This window comes from Schistocerca piceifrons, chromosome 2 (assembly GCF_021461385.2).
Source record: "Schistocerca piceifrons isolate TAMUIC-IGC-003096 chromosome 2, iqSchPice1.1, whole genome shotgun sequence".
Lineage (NCBI taxonomy): Eukaryota > Metazoa > Arthropoda > Insecta > Orthoptera > Acrididae > Schistocerca > Schistocerca piceifrons.
Window position 1 is genome coordinate 614,054,271 of NC_060139.1, and position 17,216 is coordinate 614,071,486.

Sequence of the window (17,216 nt, forward strand, 5' to 3'; positions counted from 1 at the left end):
CTGCATCAAACCAGTCTCAGGACTGGAGACCACAACAACAACAAATACACGTCTGTTATTTGAAACTGATAGACAATATTTTATTCGAAATAATCTCCACTGCTATTTATGCATTTCTCTCACGTTTCCGGCAGGCTATGAATGCCACGCTAAAAACCGGTTCTTCTATTGAAGCGAACCAGTCAGTGAGATATTTTCGTACATTTTCTTACGAACTGAAGCGTTGTTCAGTGAGACCGTGTCCCAGTCATGCAAATGCATGACAATCGAACTGAGCCATGTTTGGAGAATAAGCTACACGCCCAAGTATTTCCCAACTGAATGCCCCGATCGTTTCCGTGACCCGTCTTGCTGTGTGTGCTGGGTCGTTGTCACGGAGCAATATAACTTTGTGTTGCCTTTTTCCATATTCCGGTCGTTTTTCACGTAACAATCTATTTAATTCGATCATTTGCTGTTGGTAGCGACCATTGTTAACAGTATCACCAGATGATAGCAGCTCCTAATAAATGATACGCTTCTGATCCCACCAAACAGAGCATTGTCTCCTTTCCAAAGCGGTTTGGTCTTGCAGTGGACGTCGATGGTTTGCCTGGGTTCACCCACGTTTTACGACGTTTAGGATTCTCACAATATATACCTATTTTTTATCACCTGCAATTATTCGATGCAGAAACGACTTTCTTTTGTATCTGCAAAGCAGCATTTTTCAATTGGTTTTTCGATTTGCTTGCTGTCTTTCATTCAGTTTATGTGGAACCGATTTTTCCACTTTCTGCACCTTTCCCACGGCTTTCAACCGAAGAGAAACGGCTTTCTGCGTCACATTCAATAGTTCCGCGAGTTCCTGTTGAGTTTAAATATCATCTTCATCCAATAAGGCCTACAATTCGTTGTCTTCAAACTGTTTCGGTTGTTTCCGCGCTCGTCGTTCTTCACGTCAAAATGACCACTTTTGAATTTCAGTCACTCGAAACAAATGGTTCAAATGGCTCTGAGCACTATGGGACTTAACTCTGAGGTCATCAGTCCCCTAGAAGTTAGAACTACTTAAACCTAACTAACCTAAGGACACCACTCACATCCATGCCCGAAGCAGGATTCGAACCTGCGACCGTAGCGGTCGCGCGGTTCCGAACGGTAGCGCCTAGAACCGCTCGGCCACTCCGGCCGGCCCACTCGAAACACTGTGTGTTCCAAAGAGCATTTTCGCCGAAAGCTTCGACAAGCATTCGATGCGATTCTGCACTAGTTTTCTTTAAGTGGTAACAGAAAACCAATGCTGTTGTTCTTAGGCACAAAACTCGACATGTTTACTGGTTTGAAACAGATACCGATATATGGAACATAGTATGTTGACACTCGTCGTCAGTTGTTACCGGAAGCAGATGGCGCTGCAGACGCAGTTCTACGGGCCCTGCACTGGCGGCTTGCACTACCTATTGGAAAATGCAGGTTTCATACTTCTACACCTGGTATTTAAGTGATTAACATTGCAAGGTCACATGTTAATGTTAGCGCAAGTTAAAACTATTGCAAATGCGAAATGGTGGTCCACTAATAACCAGTGTAACCGCCAGTGTGTTGAATGCAAGCATGCATGGTGTTGTACGAGTCACGGATGTCAGTTTTTAGGCTGGAGTTTCATGCCCGTTGCACTTGGTCGGTCAATACAGGAACGGTTAACGCTAGTTGTCGAAGACGCCGCAGCTGAGACAGATCTTGTGATGGAGAAGGCCAAGGCAACATGTCGGCACTCTCTTGAGCGTGTTGGGATACAACAGCAGTATTTGGGCGAGCGTTACGCTGTTGGAAAACACCCCTTATAATGCTGTTCATAAATGGAAGCACAACAGGTCGAATCACCAGATTGACGTACAAAAATGGCTCTGAGCACTATGGGACTTAACACCTGAGGTCATCAGTCCCCTAGAACTTAGAACTCCTTAACCTAACTAACCTGATGACATCACAAACATCCATGAGGAGGCAGGATTCGAACCTGCGACCGTCGTGGTCGGGCGGTTCTAGACAGAAGCGCCTAGAACCGCTCGGCCACAGTGGCTGGAGACTGACGTACAGATTTTGCAGTCAGGGTGCTTGGGATAACCACGAGAGTGCTCCTGCTGTCTTATGAAATCGCACCCCGGACTGTAACTCCAGGTGTAGGTCCAGTGTGTCTAGCTCGCAGACAGATTGGTTGCCGGTCGCTGTGGCCGAGCGGTTCTAGGCGCTTGAGTCCGGAACCACGCAGCTGCTTTGGTCGCAGGTTCGAATCCTGCCTCGGGCACGGATGAGTGTAATGTCCTTAGGTTAGTAAAGTTTAAGTAGTTCTAAGTCTAGGGGACTGATGACCTCACATGTTAAGTCCCTTAGCGGTTAGAGCCATTTGAATCATTTGAACATGTTGGTTGAAGGCCCTCAGCTGGTCTCCTTCTGACCATCACACGGCCATCACTGTGGTACTCCAGAAAGTACCGCACCACAATAAATAAGCTGTATGAGCTGGCACACGAACTATATCGAGGTCCGCCCGGGGTCACAGCTACCAACCCATGGGCATCACGTGTGTGGACAGCGATTGGTCGATGCCTCGTTATATACCAGAGCACTGAGCTACGGCAGTCACTTATCTTAGTTGCGCCGAGTCATGTACAGTCTCCAGTTACCGCCGTATCTACAAGCTGCAGTGTTCGTCCATCGCCTCTGAGACTTAGGATCCGTAAGCTTCGTAGTCCAGGTCTGCACTCTAAGCGGGTATCACTCAGAGGCGCAGTTACAGGACTTAAGTATTTTGAAGGACTTGTAATAATTGTGCTCGACATTTCACAATAAGAAGCAATATTTAAGTTGCCTGCATCTTCATACTTAACAAATATCATTTTATTACTAATTGTGGGAATCTTTCTGACTGAAGAAAACCTACGCCGTGCTCTTGCATTCCCAACAGAGGCAGAACCAGCTTTCATCAGACAACAAAACAGACATCCATCCTGCCCTCCAATGAACTCTCGCTTAACAGACCCACAATGAGACAGCTTTAAACTCCGTCAGGTGACGATAACAGTATCTCACGCAAGTCACTGCAGCTTCATGTCTTTCATTGCGACCACTAAACATCAAGCGCTGTACTCGCCACTTATGTACCGAACCAGGTCCGGTAACTGTATCGCACACGAACAACACTAATGCCTCCTGGTTCCATCAGTCCCAAAGAACTGCAACTCCGATCATTCAGAAACCTTCTGCTGGTCTGTACATACTCGAAGTTATATTGACAGTCGACCATGTCTTCTGGGTACGGTTAAGCAGAGTGTATGTCGAATGTACAGACATTCTTCTTTGAGCTTCTGATCAGTATCGGTCCTGAATAGAAATACGAGGAGCAATGCACGGATATTTCCAGATTGTTTTCTTTTTTGTCTCGTGCTGCGCTCCTCCTCGTCTGATGCAGCGGTTTCCGGGTGGGCTTAGCGGAACGGCGCGAGTAAACAGGCTGTAGCGGGACGGAGCGGTAATCCTTAGCGGGGAAGCTGTTCGGTATTGTCCGTGCCGTGGCCGCGCTAATTGTGACAAAGGCTCGCCACCCCCGCCCCTCCCTCACGCCCTGGGCGCTCGGCCGCTGTGATGTGGCGCCTCCGCGCGTCACAGATTATGCGCCGGAAGACCAGCCTCACAATGGGGACGCTGCCTTGGTCATGTGCTGCGTGTCGCCTCTTCGTTTTCTGAACCCATAGACCGTGCCCGGTAATCGCGCTCGCATCCTTGTTTGGAAACTGAGACTCTCTGGCGCGTAAGGGTAGTTTTGTATTCTGTCGCACCCGCACGCTGAGTTTAGAAAATTTATGGTAGACTAAATCTGCACAACGACGTCACTGAAGTGCAGAACAGAAGAATTTCTTTATTTTAGTGAGAGCTACATCGCTATCAAGTGAGTGAACAAAGAGAAAAATCTGCCAAGAATTATTCTTTCCACTTTTGTCTCTTTTATTTTGTTATTCGGAGGTGGAACGAACAGTATCGTTGCTCCTCTTAGATACCAACAGAAAAACATAAACAACTGCTACGATTTTTGGTCTGCAGTGTTCCTCGTAGTACACTCAAGAGGGGGGGGGGGGGGGGGAGGAGAAGGATGCGCCTTGAAGGATTTATCCGAATGGGACGAAACGAAGTTCGGTAGATGTGATGTACATGACCACACAAACGAATAAAGAAAGTTTCAGAGAAACTGGATAATCTGTTCAAGAGAAAGAGCTTCACAAATTGAGCAAGTCAGTAACGCATTGGTCTACTTTTGGCTCTTACGCAAGCAGTTATTCGTCTTGCAATTAAGTGACAGAGTTGTTGGATATCCTCCTGAGAGATATCGTGCCCAATTTTGTCCAACTGGCGCTTTGGATCGTCATAATCCCGACTGTTGTAGGGCCCTGCCCATAATGCTCCAAATGTTCTCAGCTGGGAGAGACCCAGCGACCTCGGTGGCCAACGCAGGGTTTGGCAAGTATGAAGACAAGCAGTAGAAACTCTTTCCGTCTGCGGTCGGAAATTATCATGCTGAATTGAAAGTCCAGGATTGCTTGCCATCAAAGGCAACAAAACGGGGCGTAGAATATCGTCGACGCACCACTTGCTGTAAGGAAGCCGCTAATGACAACAAAAAGAGTCCTGCTATGAAGATAAATGGCACACCAGACACGTCTTCGGCCCAGAATCTCATTGACTGGTGTAGAATTGTCTCCATTGAGCCTCAATGATCAGCGAAGACGTGTCTGGAGACGCACGGGGCAGCAGTGGGATACCAACCTTACTGTCGCCTGCCATGATACCCCCCAACAACCCGGAGCGATGGTATGGGGAGCAATTTCTTTTCATGCCAGAACCTCTTTGGTTGTCATCCGCGGCACAGTTACAGCACAGAGGTACGTCGACGATATTCTACCCCCCTTTTTGTAGGCCTTCAGAACTTACATTTCAGCAAGATAATGCTCTCCCGCAGGGCTAGAGTTTCTACCTCTTGTCTTCGTGATTATCAAACCCTACCTTGGCCAGCAAAGTGCCGGATACGTCCCCAATTGAGAGCACTTAGAGAATTACGGGCAGGGCCCTGCAACCAGCTCGTGACATGGGCGATCTGACGCGCCAATTGAACATACAGTAATTTGGCACGATATTCCTCAGAAAGACATCCAACAATTCGCTCAGTCAGTGTCAAGTCGAATAACTGCTTGCATTAAGTGTCAGAATCGGACCAACTTGCTACTGACTTGCTCCATTTGCGAAACTCTTGTTCTCGAATAAATCATCTAATTTTTCTGAACTGCAGGTATTACACAACAACATCTGTGTACATCGCATCCACCGATTTCTGCTCCATTACATACCAAATGGATTTACTTTTGCCAATCGGAGCTCGTTGTTAATCTGCCAGGAGGGTTAAGTCTGTGGCCGGTGGGCCTCTCTGCATCCCAGAAGCGGCGTGCTAATTGAGCCGTGGGGTAGTGGTTCATATCGAGTCCTCTATTGTTAAGATAATCTTTGATCGGCGTGTGACATGATGGTTGCGCCGCATTCGAGACAGACAGTGAGTCTCACTAGTTCAACCGGTGCTCACACATGGTTTCAGGCAGTGCAGACAAGGGAATGAGCTGCAGAGGTCAGTACTTGCATGGCCACGTGCGTACGCATAAGTGGCAACTGTCTCGGTGGCGAAAAGTGAGTATAAGCGAGTTTTGTTGCGACTGCAGAGAGAGAGAGAGAGAAGTTGCTTGCGGCCCAGTGAGGAGTGCTGTGTTTGTTGGCTGCTTGAAGGCAATTGATTTCGGGTCCGTGAAGAAGGCAGGAAGGCATCGCGATGGGTTCGCTTCTGCAAGTAGGCGAATGTATTGATTCGGATGTGGACATTTCGGAGAAGTGATTGCTGTTCCTTGGACGCGAACCAACGGCTGTGTGTTGAATTCCGCTCTGATGCTGCTGAAGGTTACGAAATCTTGTAAATCCACCGTAAAAGTTTTGAACGCAGAGGGATTTATTTCACCTTGTGAACACTTACCTTTTACTGGTCAGGTGAGTAGTGGTGAATTTGGTCTACAAGTGTAAGACGGTTATTCTCCACCATCCTGGTTTCCAGTGGCTAATTTGTACCTGATAATTGTATGAGTTATGCTGAAACTGTGCATGGTGTGGCGTAATTCAAGTCACACACTAATGTCATTTAAAGCAGTGTACAAACTGCAGCTGTGTTTGCTTAAAATATAATAGTTTTTGCTTGTTGGTCCCACTGGGGCTGGGTTCCGAGAAGTAAACTAGTACTCGTACATAGCAGATTTTCTAATATGACTCATATTCTCCAGTATGGCTGACATTGCAAGTTTACCATTGAAAGGTGTAGAATGGTGATCACGCAAATCTGGATTGTTTTGTTGTTGACAGTTGCGTTGTCGGAAATGATATTACATCGCACTTGTATTTTAAACTCTTGTGCCGTTACGGCCATCCTAAGTAATAATAGTTAATCTGGGGGATCCTTCCGTATTTGTTAGAAGATGAATTTATCCTGTTTTGGATAAATATTTTAAAACTGAGGAGAGTCAGTTTTAATTCCTCAGTTCTTTTAATATTGTAATGTATGGAGTTAACGTGTAGCAGAAGGCCTTACTGTGGTTTTGTGATTTGTTATTGAGTGGGCGGTATGTGGAGACTGTTGCCACGCAGGGAAATGGGTAGTTGGTAGTTGTGTTGGATTGCAGTCTAACCGGTCCTTCACGTGTATGAGAGAGTCTATCTGGGCACAGGACACTGATTCTATTTCTTTCAATGATTTAATTAAAAGATTTTAGCCTGTGGATGGCGCTTGTGTATCAGTGTGTTATAGCATTTGCCTTTTTGGAAGCTCGTAAGACATTTTCGTGCAAGAAATTCTAAGATCTTAATTGACAGTGCCTATCTGTGTATCATGAAATTTGTGTTTTGAAAGCTTGTAAGAAAATATCTCATCAAGCAGATAAAACGTACGTTCGTCTATAAAAGATTTCCGAGAGCTCTTTATTTAAGGATCAGTACATGTTGACATAAGCAGTTGGCAGCTGAGGACAACATTTAGAGGACTGTACAAGGAAATAGAAGTCTCTCACCAAATACATCACAAAGGTTTGGATTGGAGGATTGAAAAGACAAGTTGAAAAATCTCAAAGAGGTATACCTCACTAGAAAGCGTGCTAGAGATTGTAGGAAAAGAGAGTGGAAGGCTTCCGTTATGGACCTGAAGACACCAGGTCTCCACTAGGCATTATGGTTTGGGCAACCATTCTTCTGAAGAGATTCCTTTCCATTCCTTGCAACTGACGCACACAAACACACTTTCGTACTCGACAGCATTTTTCTTATTTTTCCTGGCTTTTGTCCCGTATGATCAAGGGATCGCCATGTTAATTATTATATTTGCCAATGTTCGAAAATGGTTCAAATGGCTCTGAGCACTATGGGACTTAACTGCTGAGGTCATCAGTCCCCTAGAACTTAGAACTACTTAAACCTAACTAACCTAAGGACATCAGACACAGCCATGCCTGAGGCAGATTCGAACCTGCGTCCGTAGCGGTCGCACGGCTCCAGACTAGCGCCCAGAACCGCTCGGCCACCCCGGCCGGCTCTGCCAATGTTAATGGTAGAGGATGGTCGGATGCTATTCTTGTGGTCACCCCTTTCCTCCCACCGGAACGGAATTTACGTACTTCAACTGTCTGCGTCAGGTGGTACAAAGTGTAAAACTAAATTAAAGTTCTCCATATGTTTGCGATCCGTGCAATTGAGACGGAACGTGGGTATCAGCTCCATATTCACCTATCACGTTCAGGCTGGCCGGCACACCGACACTCGTAATTAATCCGCTGGGTTGATTCGATCCGCGGCCGGTGCGCCTCCCTGAATAGCGGAAGCAGCGAGCTAAAGCATGTGCCTATCCGGATGCGTCATTTGACAGCGCCATGTGCACAAATTAATTAATTTAGTACTTGAGGAAGGTGCACCGTGAGTTTCAACGTTATCTTGGTCCTACACAGCAGTATGTTAACTACTGCAATATCTCGTTTTGTTTGACATAGCTTATTCTTTCGTATGTCTTGTTGCAAGTTTAGAACCATAACCTCTCATTGATGAATAGTACTCAGTATCCAGAACGAAAACATCGTTAATTAGGGATCAGATTTATACGAGTGCCATCTGGTTATACCCTCGGGATAACATGCGCATTGTGTACGTATACGTTATAGACAGTGGTCGTATGATACCGGCATTCATGGAAACACTGAGACTCATCAATGCTCATAACAACTCGTATTCTGAGAACTTCTCATCAGCACCATAAACATTAAAAGTCTGCATTCGCAAGGAGTCAGTTCGAAGGTATCCGATTCAGAGTAGGTGTAGAAATACGAGACCATACGGCAATAACGATCTTGCCCAGTAGCGCACGTTAATATTGTGGTAGGCACACTATAGGCGAAAAAAAGAAAAAAAAATATCGCAAAAGAAGAAGGTATAACTATTTAAACTCTGACGCAACAGAACGAATGTCAAGTTCGGCGTCCGGCCGACACCACGACCAGCCTGTTCCACATTTTCCATACGTGAGACCTTGACGGTCATTGTTGAGTTATTCCATAACAATTGGATCAACTTTCGTGATTGTCTGTATATGATTTGCGAAGTTATTGCAGTCGTACAGAGTCATTAGGATGCACCTGAGAAGAGTACATTTCAGAAGATTATATTTACATCGTAAGGCTTATTTTTAATATACCTGTATATGAAGATGAACTGTACAGTTAGTACATCCGTTCCATAAGGATGAGTATAGGTGCATACATTGAGATAACCAGTTGGAGAGGGGACGAAAATTTTCTGCCACGATCTTCCAAAGGTGAAATTTGAATTACTGAAATTGGTAACTTCCAGAGACAAGTCACAAACGGAAAAGTTTGTGTTGAAACGAAGTATACTGTTATTTTTATTGTATTTTATGGTTTTACAGACAAGATTAATCTTGGTTTTCAAATGGTGTATTGAAATGTCCGTTGAAACTGAACTCGTCTTGTGAGTGTTTGGTCGTGCGGTAATATGTTGGTAAAGAGTTATGGCAGATTTCTTGTTGCGTGCTTTTGAGTCCTTTGAAAGTCGCCGCGTTTATTTTCAGGTTCGTTTGCCAATCTCCCCAGCGTCTCGCCAACTCCACGTCGACGTAGTGTAGCTGAAACTGTCTGTAGTAATCAGAATGACTAGAAAGAGTAATGTTGACATTCGAGTCACACCTAATTATTTATCAGAGATGTGCACTCGTTTATTTCTTCCTGGAATAGAACTTTCACTCTTACTATCGCGTTTGAATACGTAATATTCACAATTATAAGTTCCCTTCGCAAGAAAAAAAAATCGAAGTCATTAACATTACAATAAACAAAAGAGATACTAAAAATCGGAGATAATGCAACGATAATATTCGTTTTCCTTAGGAGAGGAGTAACGTCTTTGTTTCCTACACACAGCAGAGTACCTGACATAGTTTTTCCGTAATAATATTTAATATTACAGAAGGTAGCGTATAACCAGAACGAAAGAGAAACATTAGATGCGAAGCGACATGCAGCTTCTATTTGTCCACTAGCGCATTTCTCTGGCAGAGGAACTGAGCCTGTTTATGCGAAATTTAGGATATATTGTCAATCTAAGGTCGTCCATTGTGTTATTATGTCGAAGTCCTGGTAAGCGAGGTACGCCAGCACTGTTCATGCTATCGTGAATGTGTCAGTTGCGTTATGAATGAGTGTTTTTTCATTTCAATAATTAAAACTTAATGGAGAAATTCTTACATACACATGGCCGACTGTGACAGTCAGTTAACAAATACTGATCGGACATGCAATAGAAGAGTCGACAGGCGAAATACACAGTGAATCCATGAATTTCCCTCGCCAGAGTCGTAGAGAGAAGCCAAGTTGTCATAAATGCGTCCACAAGAGCGGCGCTTGGAGCGTGCTGGACTGCTGACTGAGGCAGCATCTCATAGTTTCCGTGGCACAACAGTAGTCCACTGCCCTCGAAGCTGCGAGCGACTCAGCGTCACAAACTCGCTGGTTGCGGTACAACCAATATTTAGCAAGAGAAGACATTGCCTGCGGGGGAAACAGCGACTGTCGAAATTAGGTTTATAGAATAGTCACAAGTCACAATTAATACATTTTATTGACCTCTTTCGCTCACCTTAACAAGAAGATGAATCAACCAACTACTCTGAACTGTAAATTCAACACATTCTGGCGATGTTCTTCCTAAATTGAGAGAAACAAGTCAATAAAAGAAAAAGAAATATGGAATGGGACCTGTGGCTTTCCTGCAGCAATCAGAAAGTTTCCGTTCGAAGGCCGTACAGTCCAGAATCAGTCTGGCAAGCAGGCAAAATCTCCGTGAGCATTGAGGCAATCATCTCACCGGGGCACCGGAGTTATGATACCCGTCTGTTAAAAACAGTATCCTGCTGAATAAAGAAGTCAGTAACTGCCTGCCACACATCCCCGTCCGACAAGAATCGTCGAACATTCAAGGCATTTTTTGAGGGACCGAAGGCGTGATTTTCACGTGAGGAGAGATCAGGGCAGAGCTATAGGGGGGGGATGCTCACATGTCTCCCACTTGAGTCTACTAGTTGAGTCTGGCTCCCAGACCGACCGGCGACGTGTGTCGAATAGCGACCTACAAGGAACTTGGTGCACCATTCTAAAGCGGTGGTTAACGGTAGACATGCTGCCCCATACACATTCTTCACTCTTCGATGGATGTCTACCGCTGTTTGTCCTTGGGAAACCAAGAAAAAAATAACGGCGCTTTGGTCCTGTTTGGACGCATTTCGTAATAACGTCGCCATAGTTCCATTTTCCGCAGTCGGAAATACAGGAATGTCACACCAGTCCCTTCCCTACAAGTCATTGGTTATAGATTTGCACCCGGGTCTCGCTACGTTGCAAACACGCTACACCAAAGCCTTAAAACGGTGATTTTTTTTGGATTGCTCCTTATGATAACAAATATCAATAACGCCTGAGAGAACGGCAAGGGTTAAACGCTATGCAGGCATCGAATCCCCATCCTACTTACAGATTACTGTCAATTCCGTAGGAACGCTCGTACTGGAGGAGGCAAGAAGGAATGTTTAATTTCCCATCCAGGTCGAGTTCATTGGAGGTGAGCACTAGATCTGTTCTAGAACAGCGTTAACCTGAACCGATCTGGTGCTTCGGATAGATTCGTAGATGGAATTTGTTACTAACGAACGCATCGTACAATAAAGCTTGCCTCATCATCATCGAAATTGTGTTGTGCATCGTTATTTGTACCAGAAACTGCGTCTTCGGGCTTAACGATTTTCGATACAAACTCTTGTTTCAAAGAAATGGCGGAGGAACACATCAGGAATTTGGCATGAGAGATGGCACATTGTTCAGGGTCGGATTCTCTTGATTCCCACATCGTATGTAATTTCCGCTATTAATGTCACGTCAAGATATCGCATTGTTTCCAGTCGTGTGTCGACCAAAAAGAGAACATTTAGATTTTCTTACCAACATTACAACGATACTTTAAATGGTTCCAATGGCTCTGAGCACTATGGGACTTAACATCTGAGGTCATCAGTCCTCTAGACTTAGAACTACTTAAACTTAACTAACCTAAGGACATCACACACATCCATGCCCAAGGCAGGATTCGAACCTGCGGCCGTAGCAGCGGCGCGGTTCCAGACTGACGCACCTAGAACCACTCGGCTACGTCGATAATCACAAAGCTCTAATTATTACTTCGAAAATGTAATGTGACATAAATAATACTAGGTGCTTGTAATTAAAGAGCAACTACGCACGGAAGTCCATTGTGAGCTGTAATTGTCGTGGAAAAGAAACTTGTAGATATGCTAAAAACGTTAATACGGAACTGATTTACGCTGGAAAAAAATAGTCCCAGTTTTGGCCATCAGATGCAAATCTGGCGTTATACACTGTTTGCATGACGCTATGAAGTCCACGCTGTCATTTGAAAGTCCAAATGTGAGTGAACAGTATGGCTATCGGGAAAAGAGGCCGTGCGCTCTTACTGAAACACTTTCTTGTGAACGGCAGTAATTACAGCGCTGCATTGAGGGAGTAAAGGCAACTGAAAGATCTGAGGAGACGCCTGATGTTATTAAATGGTTTAAAGAAGATAATAACGAATTCAAGACACGGATGAGCTTGCTGTGGCACTTGGAAGAGAAAGGCATCCTATCTCGGTGGAAGCTATCGACGAGGTCGCTGTTGCTGTAACTGACCATGCAGCACGTGCCCCTGGTAGTGCTAGTGCCCGTTCAGTGTTACGAGAACTGTCCATCCCATGGTCAACAGTACGGAAAGTTTTGCGATCTGTTACGCTGGCACCCGTACAAGATCCAGGCGGTGCAGCAATTGAAACCACATAATCCCCACAACGTTCTGAATTTGCTCTTCGGTTTCTGGAACGGATCAGAGTTGGTTACGTGATGGAGTGACGAGGAATATTTTACATCACGGGTGCAGTGAATAAACAAAATTTCCGAATGTGGGGTTCTGCTAAACCTCGTCTTGTACAAGAAAAGCCATTGCATTTAGTGTATGTGACTGTATGGTGTGGATTCACAAACACCTTTACACTCGATCCGTTTTTCTTTAAATAGAATATACTCAGAGGCCTGTCAGGTGTACCATGATGTCTGCATGTTATCGAGACGCCCTTGTGCAGCATGTGATTGCTACTTTGGAAACCGCTGTTTCCCTGCAAGATGGGGCACCACCTCATGTTACTGTCTAAGAGGAATACCTGCTTAATGCAATATTCCACGAACATTTTATATTCAGAGGTTCTCGGGATACATGGCCTGCAAGATCACCTGACCTGAATCCATGTGACTTTTGGCTCTGGGGATATCTAAAAGAACGCGTTTACCAGAGACAGGTTCGGTGTCCACTTGATCTGAAAGCCGGTACACAGGAACTCATTACTCAGATTCCACCGGAACTGCTGCGAGAAACTGCCTATCACTTCGTTTCACGGATGCAGCATCCGGTAGACATCTCCGGTCCTCATACTGAATAAGTGTAAGCGACGGTTAATAATGAAATCAACATTATGCCTTCCGCACTTGTTTGGTCTTTTCTGCCCTCGTCCTGTACCTAACCCATTACATGGAAACATTTCCATACGTCTTTCTTTCATTCACAGCGCCACCAGATTTCCACCTGATGGCCACAATTGGAACTATTTTTTTCCCAGCACAGTTTGGCTTCACATTAACGCATTATAATATCTAACAAGATTCGCTGCCATATGACAGTTAAATCCTATACTGGACCTCTGTGAGTAGGTGCGTTTTAATTATAACTACCCAGTATAATAAATATCTAGTTATAGCAGATATTACCTGCAGTGGGACAACGGCTGTTGAATTTAAGTTTGTAGTACAGCCAAAAGTTGCAATAAATATTTTTTATTGAACGGTTTCGTTCAATTTAACAAGAGTATGGTCAGAAAATGTAAATTACAGTTGAAAGTAGTTTTCTGACTATATTGCCGACATCAGAGATTATTCTCTGACGTTGGTAGTATAATGAGCTAACTACACAATGAGCTAATTACTTTGAGCTGTACATTCCACAGTTTCTGACGATATTCTTGTCAAATTTAGCGAAATCGTTCAATAAAAAATATTGACTGCCGCTTGTGGGTGTCCTACAAGCTTAAGAACAAATATCAATAACACATGAGAGAACAGCGAGGTTTAAACACCGTGCCGAAGAGGGCCAGGGAGTCTCCATCCTACTTACTGATCGCTATCGACTGCATAGAAATGCTCTCACTAAAAGACGGAAGAACGATAAGAATTTAATGTCACTGCCCCGTCGACGTCGGGGTTAGTGGAGGCGACCACTAGAAACACTGTAGAACAAGCAGCTGCTGCGTTGTTAACGGGAACATTCCAGCTCTCACCAGAACTGATATGGTGCTTAGGACACAGTCGTGTCTGTTAAGAACTGCTACTCCTCGAAATAACGGATAGTAACTATTACAAGGATTTATTACTAACAAGGTAATCGTTCAATAACGCTTCGCCAAATCGTCGAAGTACACTTTACTTAACCCACTAACTGAAACTGTGATGGGCACCGCTATCTGTACCAGAGTCCCCGGCTTCGGACTATGATTTTTCGATGCGATCTGATTCATCACCATATCATATACAAATTTGGTGTGGCCGAGCGGTTGTAGGTGCTTCAGTCTGGAACCGCGCGACCGTTACTGTCGCAGGTTCGAATCCTGGCTAAATGGTTCAAATGGCTCTGAGCGCTATGGGACATAACATCTGTGGTCATCAGTCCCCTAGGACTTAGAACTACTTAAACCTAACTAACCTAAGGAAATCACACACATCCATGCCCGAGGCATGATTCGAACCTGCGACCGTAGCGGTCACGCGGTTCCAGACTGAAGCGCCTAGAACCGCACGGCCACACCGGCTGGCGTTCGAGTCCTGCCTCGGGCATGGATGTGTGTGATGTCCTCAGGTTAGTTAGGTTTACCATAAGTAGTTCTAAGTTCTAGGGGACTGATGACCTCAGATGTTCCATACTGCTCAGAGCCATTTTAACCATTTCACACAAATTTCTGCTGTTCATTGCTGTCATTAATGTGCTGGCCAAAAAGAGAACATCTGGATTTTTTTACCAGCATCATGAGCAGTAGTCACAAGCTTTTAGTTATTACTTGAATAAAATGAAGCTCCGTAAATAAATTTATAAATTTATATTCGGTTGCAGGTAGGCCTACGTATCTGTACAGCGAAACAGTTTTATCTTAATGTAATCCGTGAAGAGAACAGAGAACATATTACCAAGGAAAATCTTCGCTAAAATATCGTACCATTTCAGTAATAACAACTCTTCGACCACTGGGATTCGAGCCAGCTGCTTCATCTTCCACCACAACTTGCGCTTGTTTATGTTGGTCGTTGATTTTGCTAAGCCAACGAGAAGCTCTTGCTCGATGTTGTGGAAACTTATTATCTTGATGCACAGCTCAGGCTTAAGTAAGGTTTCACCATCGTTCTCGAAGTCGGCTAAGGGAAGCGAAAACAGCGAGAGTTGTGTGAGGTTGAGACGGCGCGATTACAGAAGCGTTAACTGTGAGTGAAGACGCGGCGGACCTCCTGGGCGACTTACAGCCTGCAGTCGAACTAGGCGTCAACTCCTGCCGCCCGCCTCACGAGGAGGCGGCCAGGTTTACGGGTGGCCGCTGGCGCTGTAATCCCGCTATCTGCGCCACGTAGTTCCAGAGGCGTACAAAGAAAGGCCGCACGCAGCGCCGTCTCCGGAGGAGTCCCGGGCGAGCGCGGGCGGCCCGGCGCCAGGCGCGCTATCCAATTAGCATGAGCGTTTAAATCTGCGCGGCTGCCCCCGCCCTTTTCCCTCCTGCTGGGGGCAGGGCTAATCCGCTTTGGAGCGCCCGTGGCGGCGGGCTTATGGAATTGTTATCTGCCCGACCGGCGCGGCGCGCCCAGGGGCGCCAACAAATGAATGTCGCCGCAGCCGGCAGCGTGTTTTATACAATTAGCGCATTATCTTGCCCGCACGCGGCCATCATTCACGTTATTACCGCGAGCGGCGCCACCGGCGCCGGACCCCCGCCCCCGCATCCCGCCCTCGACCCTGCTCGCCTTCCGCCGCCATTGTCGCTGCATTACGTTTCCGTTGTCCTGTCCAACAGGACTTGTCACCTTTATCCCAAATCAGTTTGCCCTAAACAGTAACGATAATTATTATTATTGCGAAAGAAAGTGAAGCTGTAAGATGAAAACAAAATAAGGTTAGTCTGCAGTATCTCATGGAGCGAGATGTCACAGTGGTTAGCACTCTGTACTCGCAGTCGGAAGGGCGGCGGTTCAAACTCGCGTCCGACCATCCGGATTTAGATTTCCCGCGATTTCCCTGGATCGCTCAAGGCAAATGCCGGGATGGCTTCTCTGAAAATGCACGCTGATTTCCTTCCCCATCCTTGACATAATCCGAGCTTGTGCTCCGTCTCTATTGACATCGATGTCGACGGGACGTTAACTCAGTCTTCCTTTCTTCTTCAGCAGTGTCTCGATATTGTATATTCCAAATTAGAGTCATAGTGCTGGATGTCAGTTGGAAGAAGACGGAAGATGCTTAGGGGGCTTTAGAGATAAAACGCTGTGTCAATTGGATTGTGACGAGTACCTTGAAGAAGATACCCTCACAGTAATTTCAATACTGTTTATGGGGATCGGTGAGAGACCTACAGAAAATGATCGCAGGGAGGAAAAAACTTCACTCCCCCCGGTATGTGTTCTACGACTTAATCACAAGTCTAAAGCCGCCCTCGCACGGGACGTGAAACTGCACTTGGACGAGGAGCTGGTGACGTCAAAGCGTGCAATTGGGGGCAGCGAGATATACGGGCCGTGCAACGAACTTGCGACGTCGTACTAGTGGGCTTGTCCGCCACATTCGGAACGCTCGGCTCCATGGAGGGCCCACGGGAAATCACTTTGTAACTTTCTTTCCTTCCCTTTCCTTGGGCCTTGACCCGCGTCACGTGGGGTCGGCCTTGTTGTTATGGATTTGGCAATATTAGATACAGAGGGTGGCCGGATGCCCTTCCTACCGCCACCCCGAACCCCCTGGGACGTAAGTAGTGTACCCCAGCTGTTTGAATCCAGTGGAAGCCAAGAAATTGTGCGAACGACTGCAGAGGTGTGTGAGTCGTGTAACTGAGGCGGAACGTGGGGAACAGCCCGGTACTGGCCTAGGGGTACGTGTAAAACCCCCTAAAAATCACACGCAGGCTGGCCGGCAGACCGGTCCTCGTCGTTAATCCACTGGGCAGATTCGATCGGGGGCCGGCACGCATACCCTAGTCCAGCAGCGCATTAGCGCTCTCGGCTGCCCTGGAAGGTTTGAAAAGATACCCATTAAAAATCTTAAATTTATCATGTGCTGTCAAGAACCTACACGCTTTTAAACGAGCAGTCAACAGTTATTAAACTCGTCTGGAACGATTCCTTGTTCCCCGCCAGAGACAATTGCTGGCACTCGTAAGACCTGTAGTGTCACGTGCTGTGACGTTCGCGCCACGGTCTGTCT

The 17,216-nt window shown here is 45.9% G+C and overlaps 1 protein-coding gene across 1 annotated transcript in view; it reads right to left on the reverse strand.

Moving 5' to 3' along the window:
• Positions 1 to 17,216, reverse strand: part of LOC124775663 (transcription factor Sox-3-like) — a 62,828-nt gene that overhangs the window by 14,969 nt on the left and 30,643 nt on the right. Inside the window, exons 2-3 of the mRNA XM_047250490.1 lie at positions 15,394 to 15,544; positions 14,974 to 15,169 (exon numbers count right to left, since the gene is read on the reverse strand). Coding sequence (XP_047106446.1) covers positions 14,974 to 15,169; positions 15,394 to 15,544 — 347 coding nt within the window. The remainder of the gene's footprint in view (positions 1 to 14,973; positions 15,170 to 15,393; positions 15,545 to 17,216) is intronic.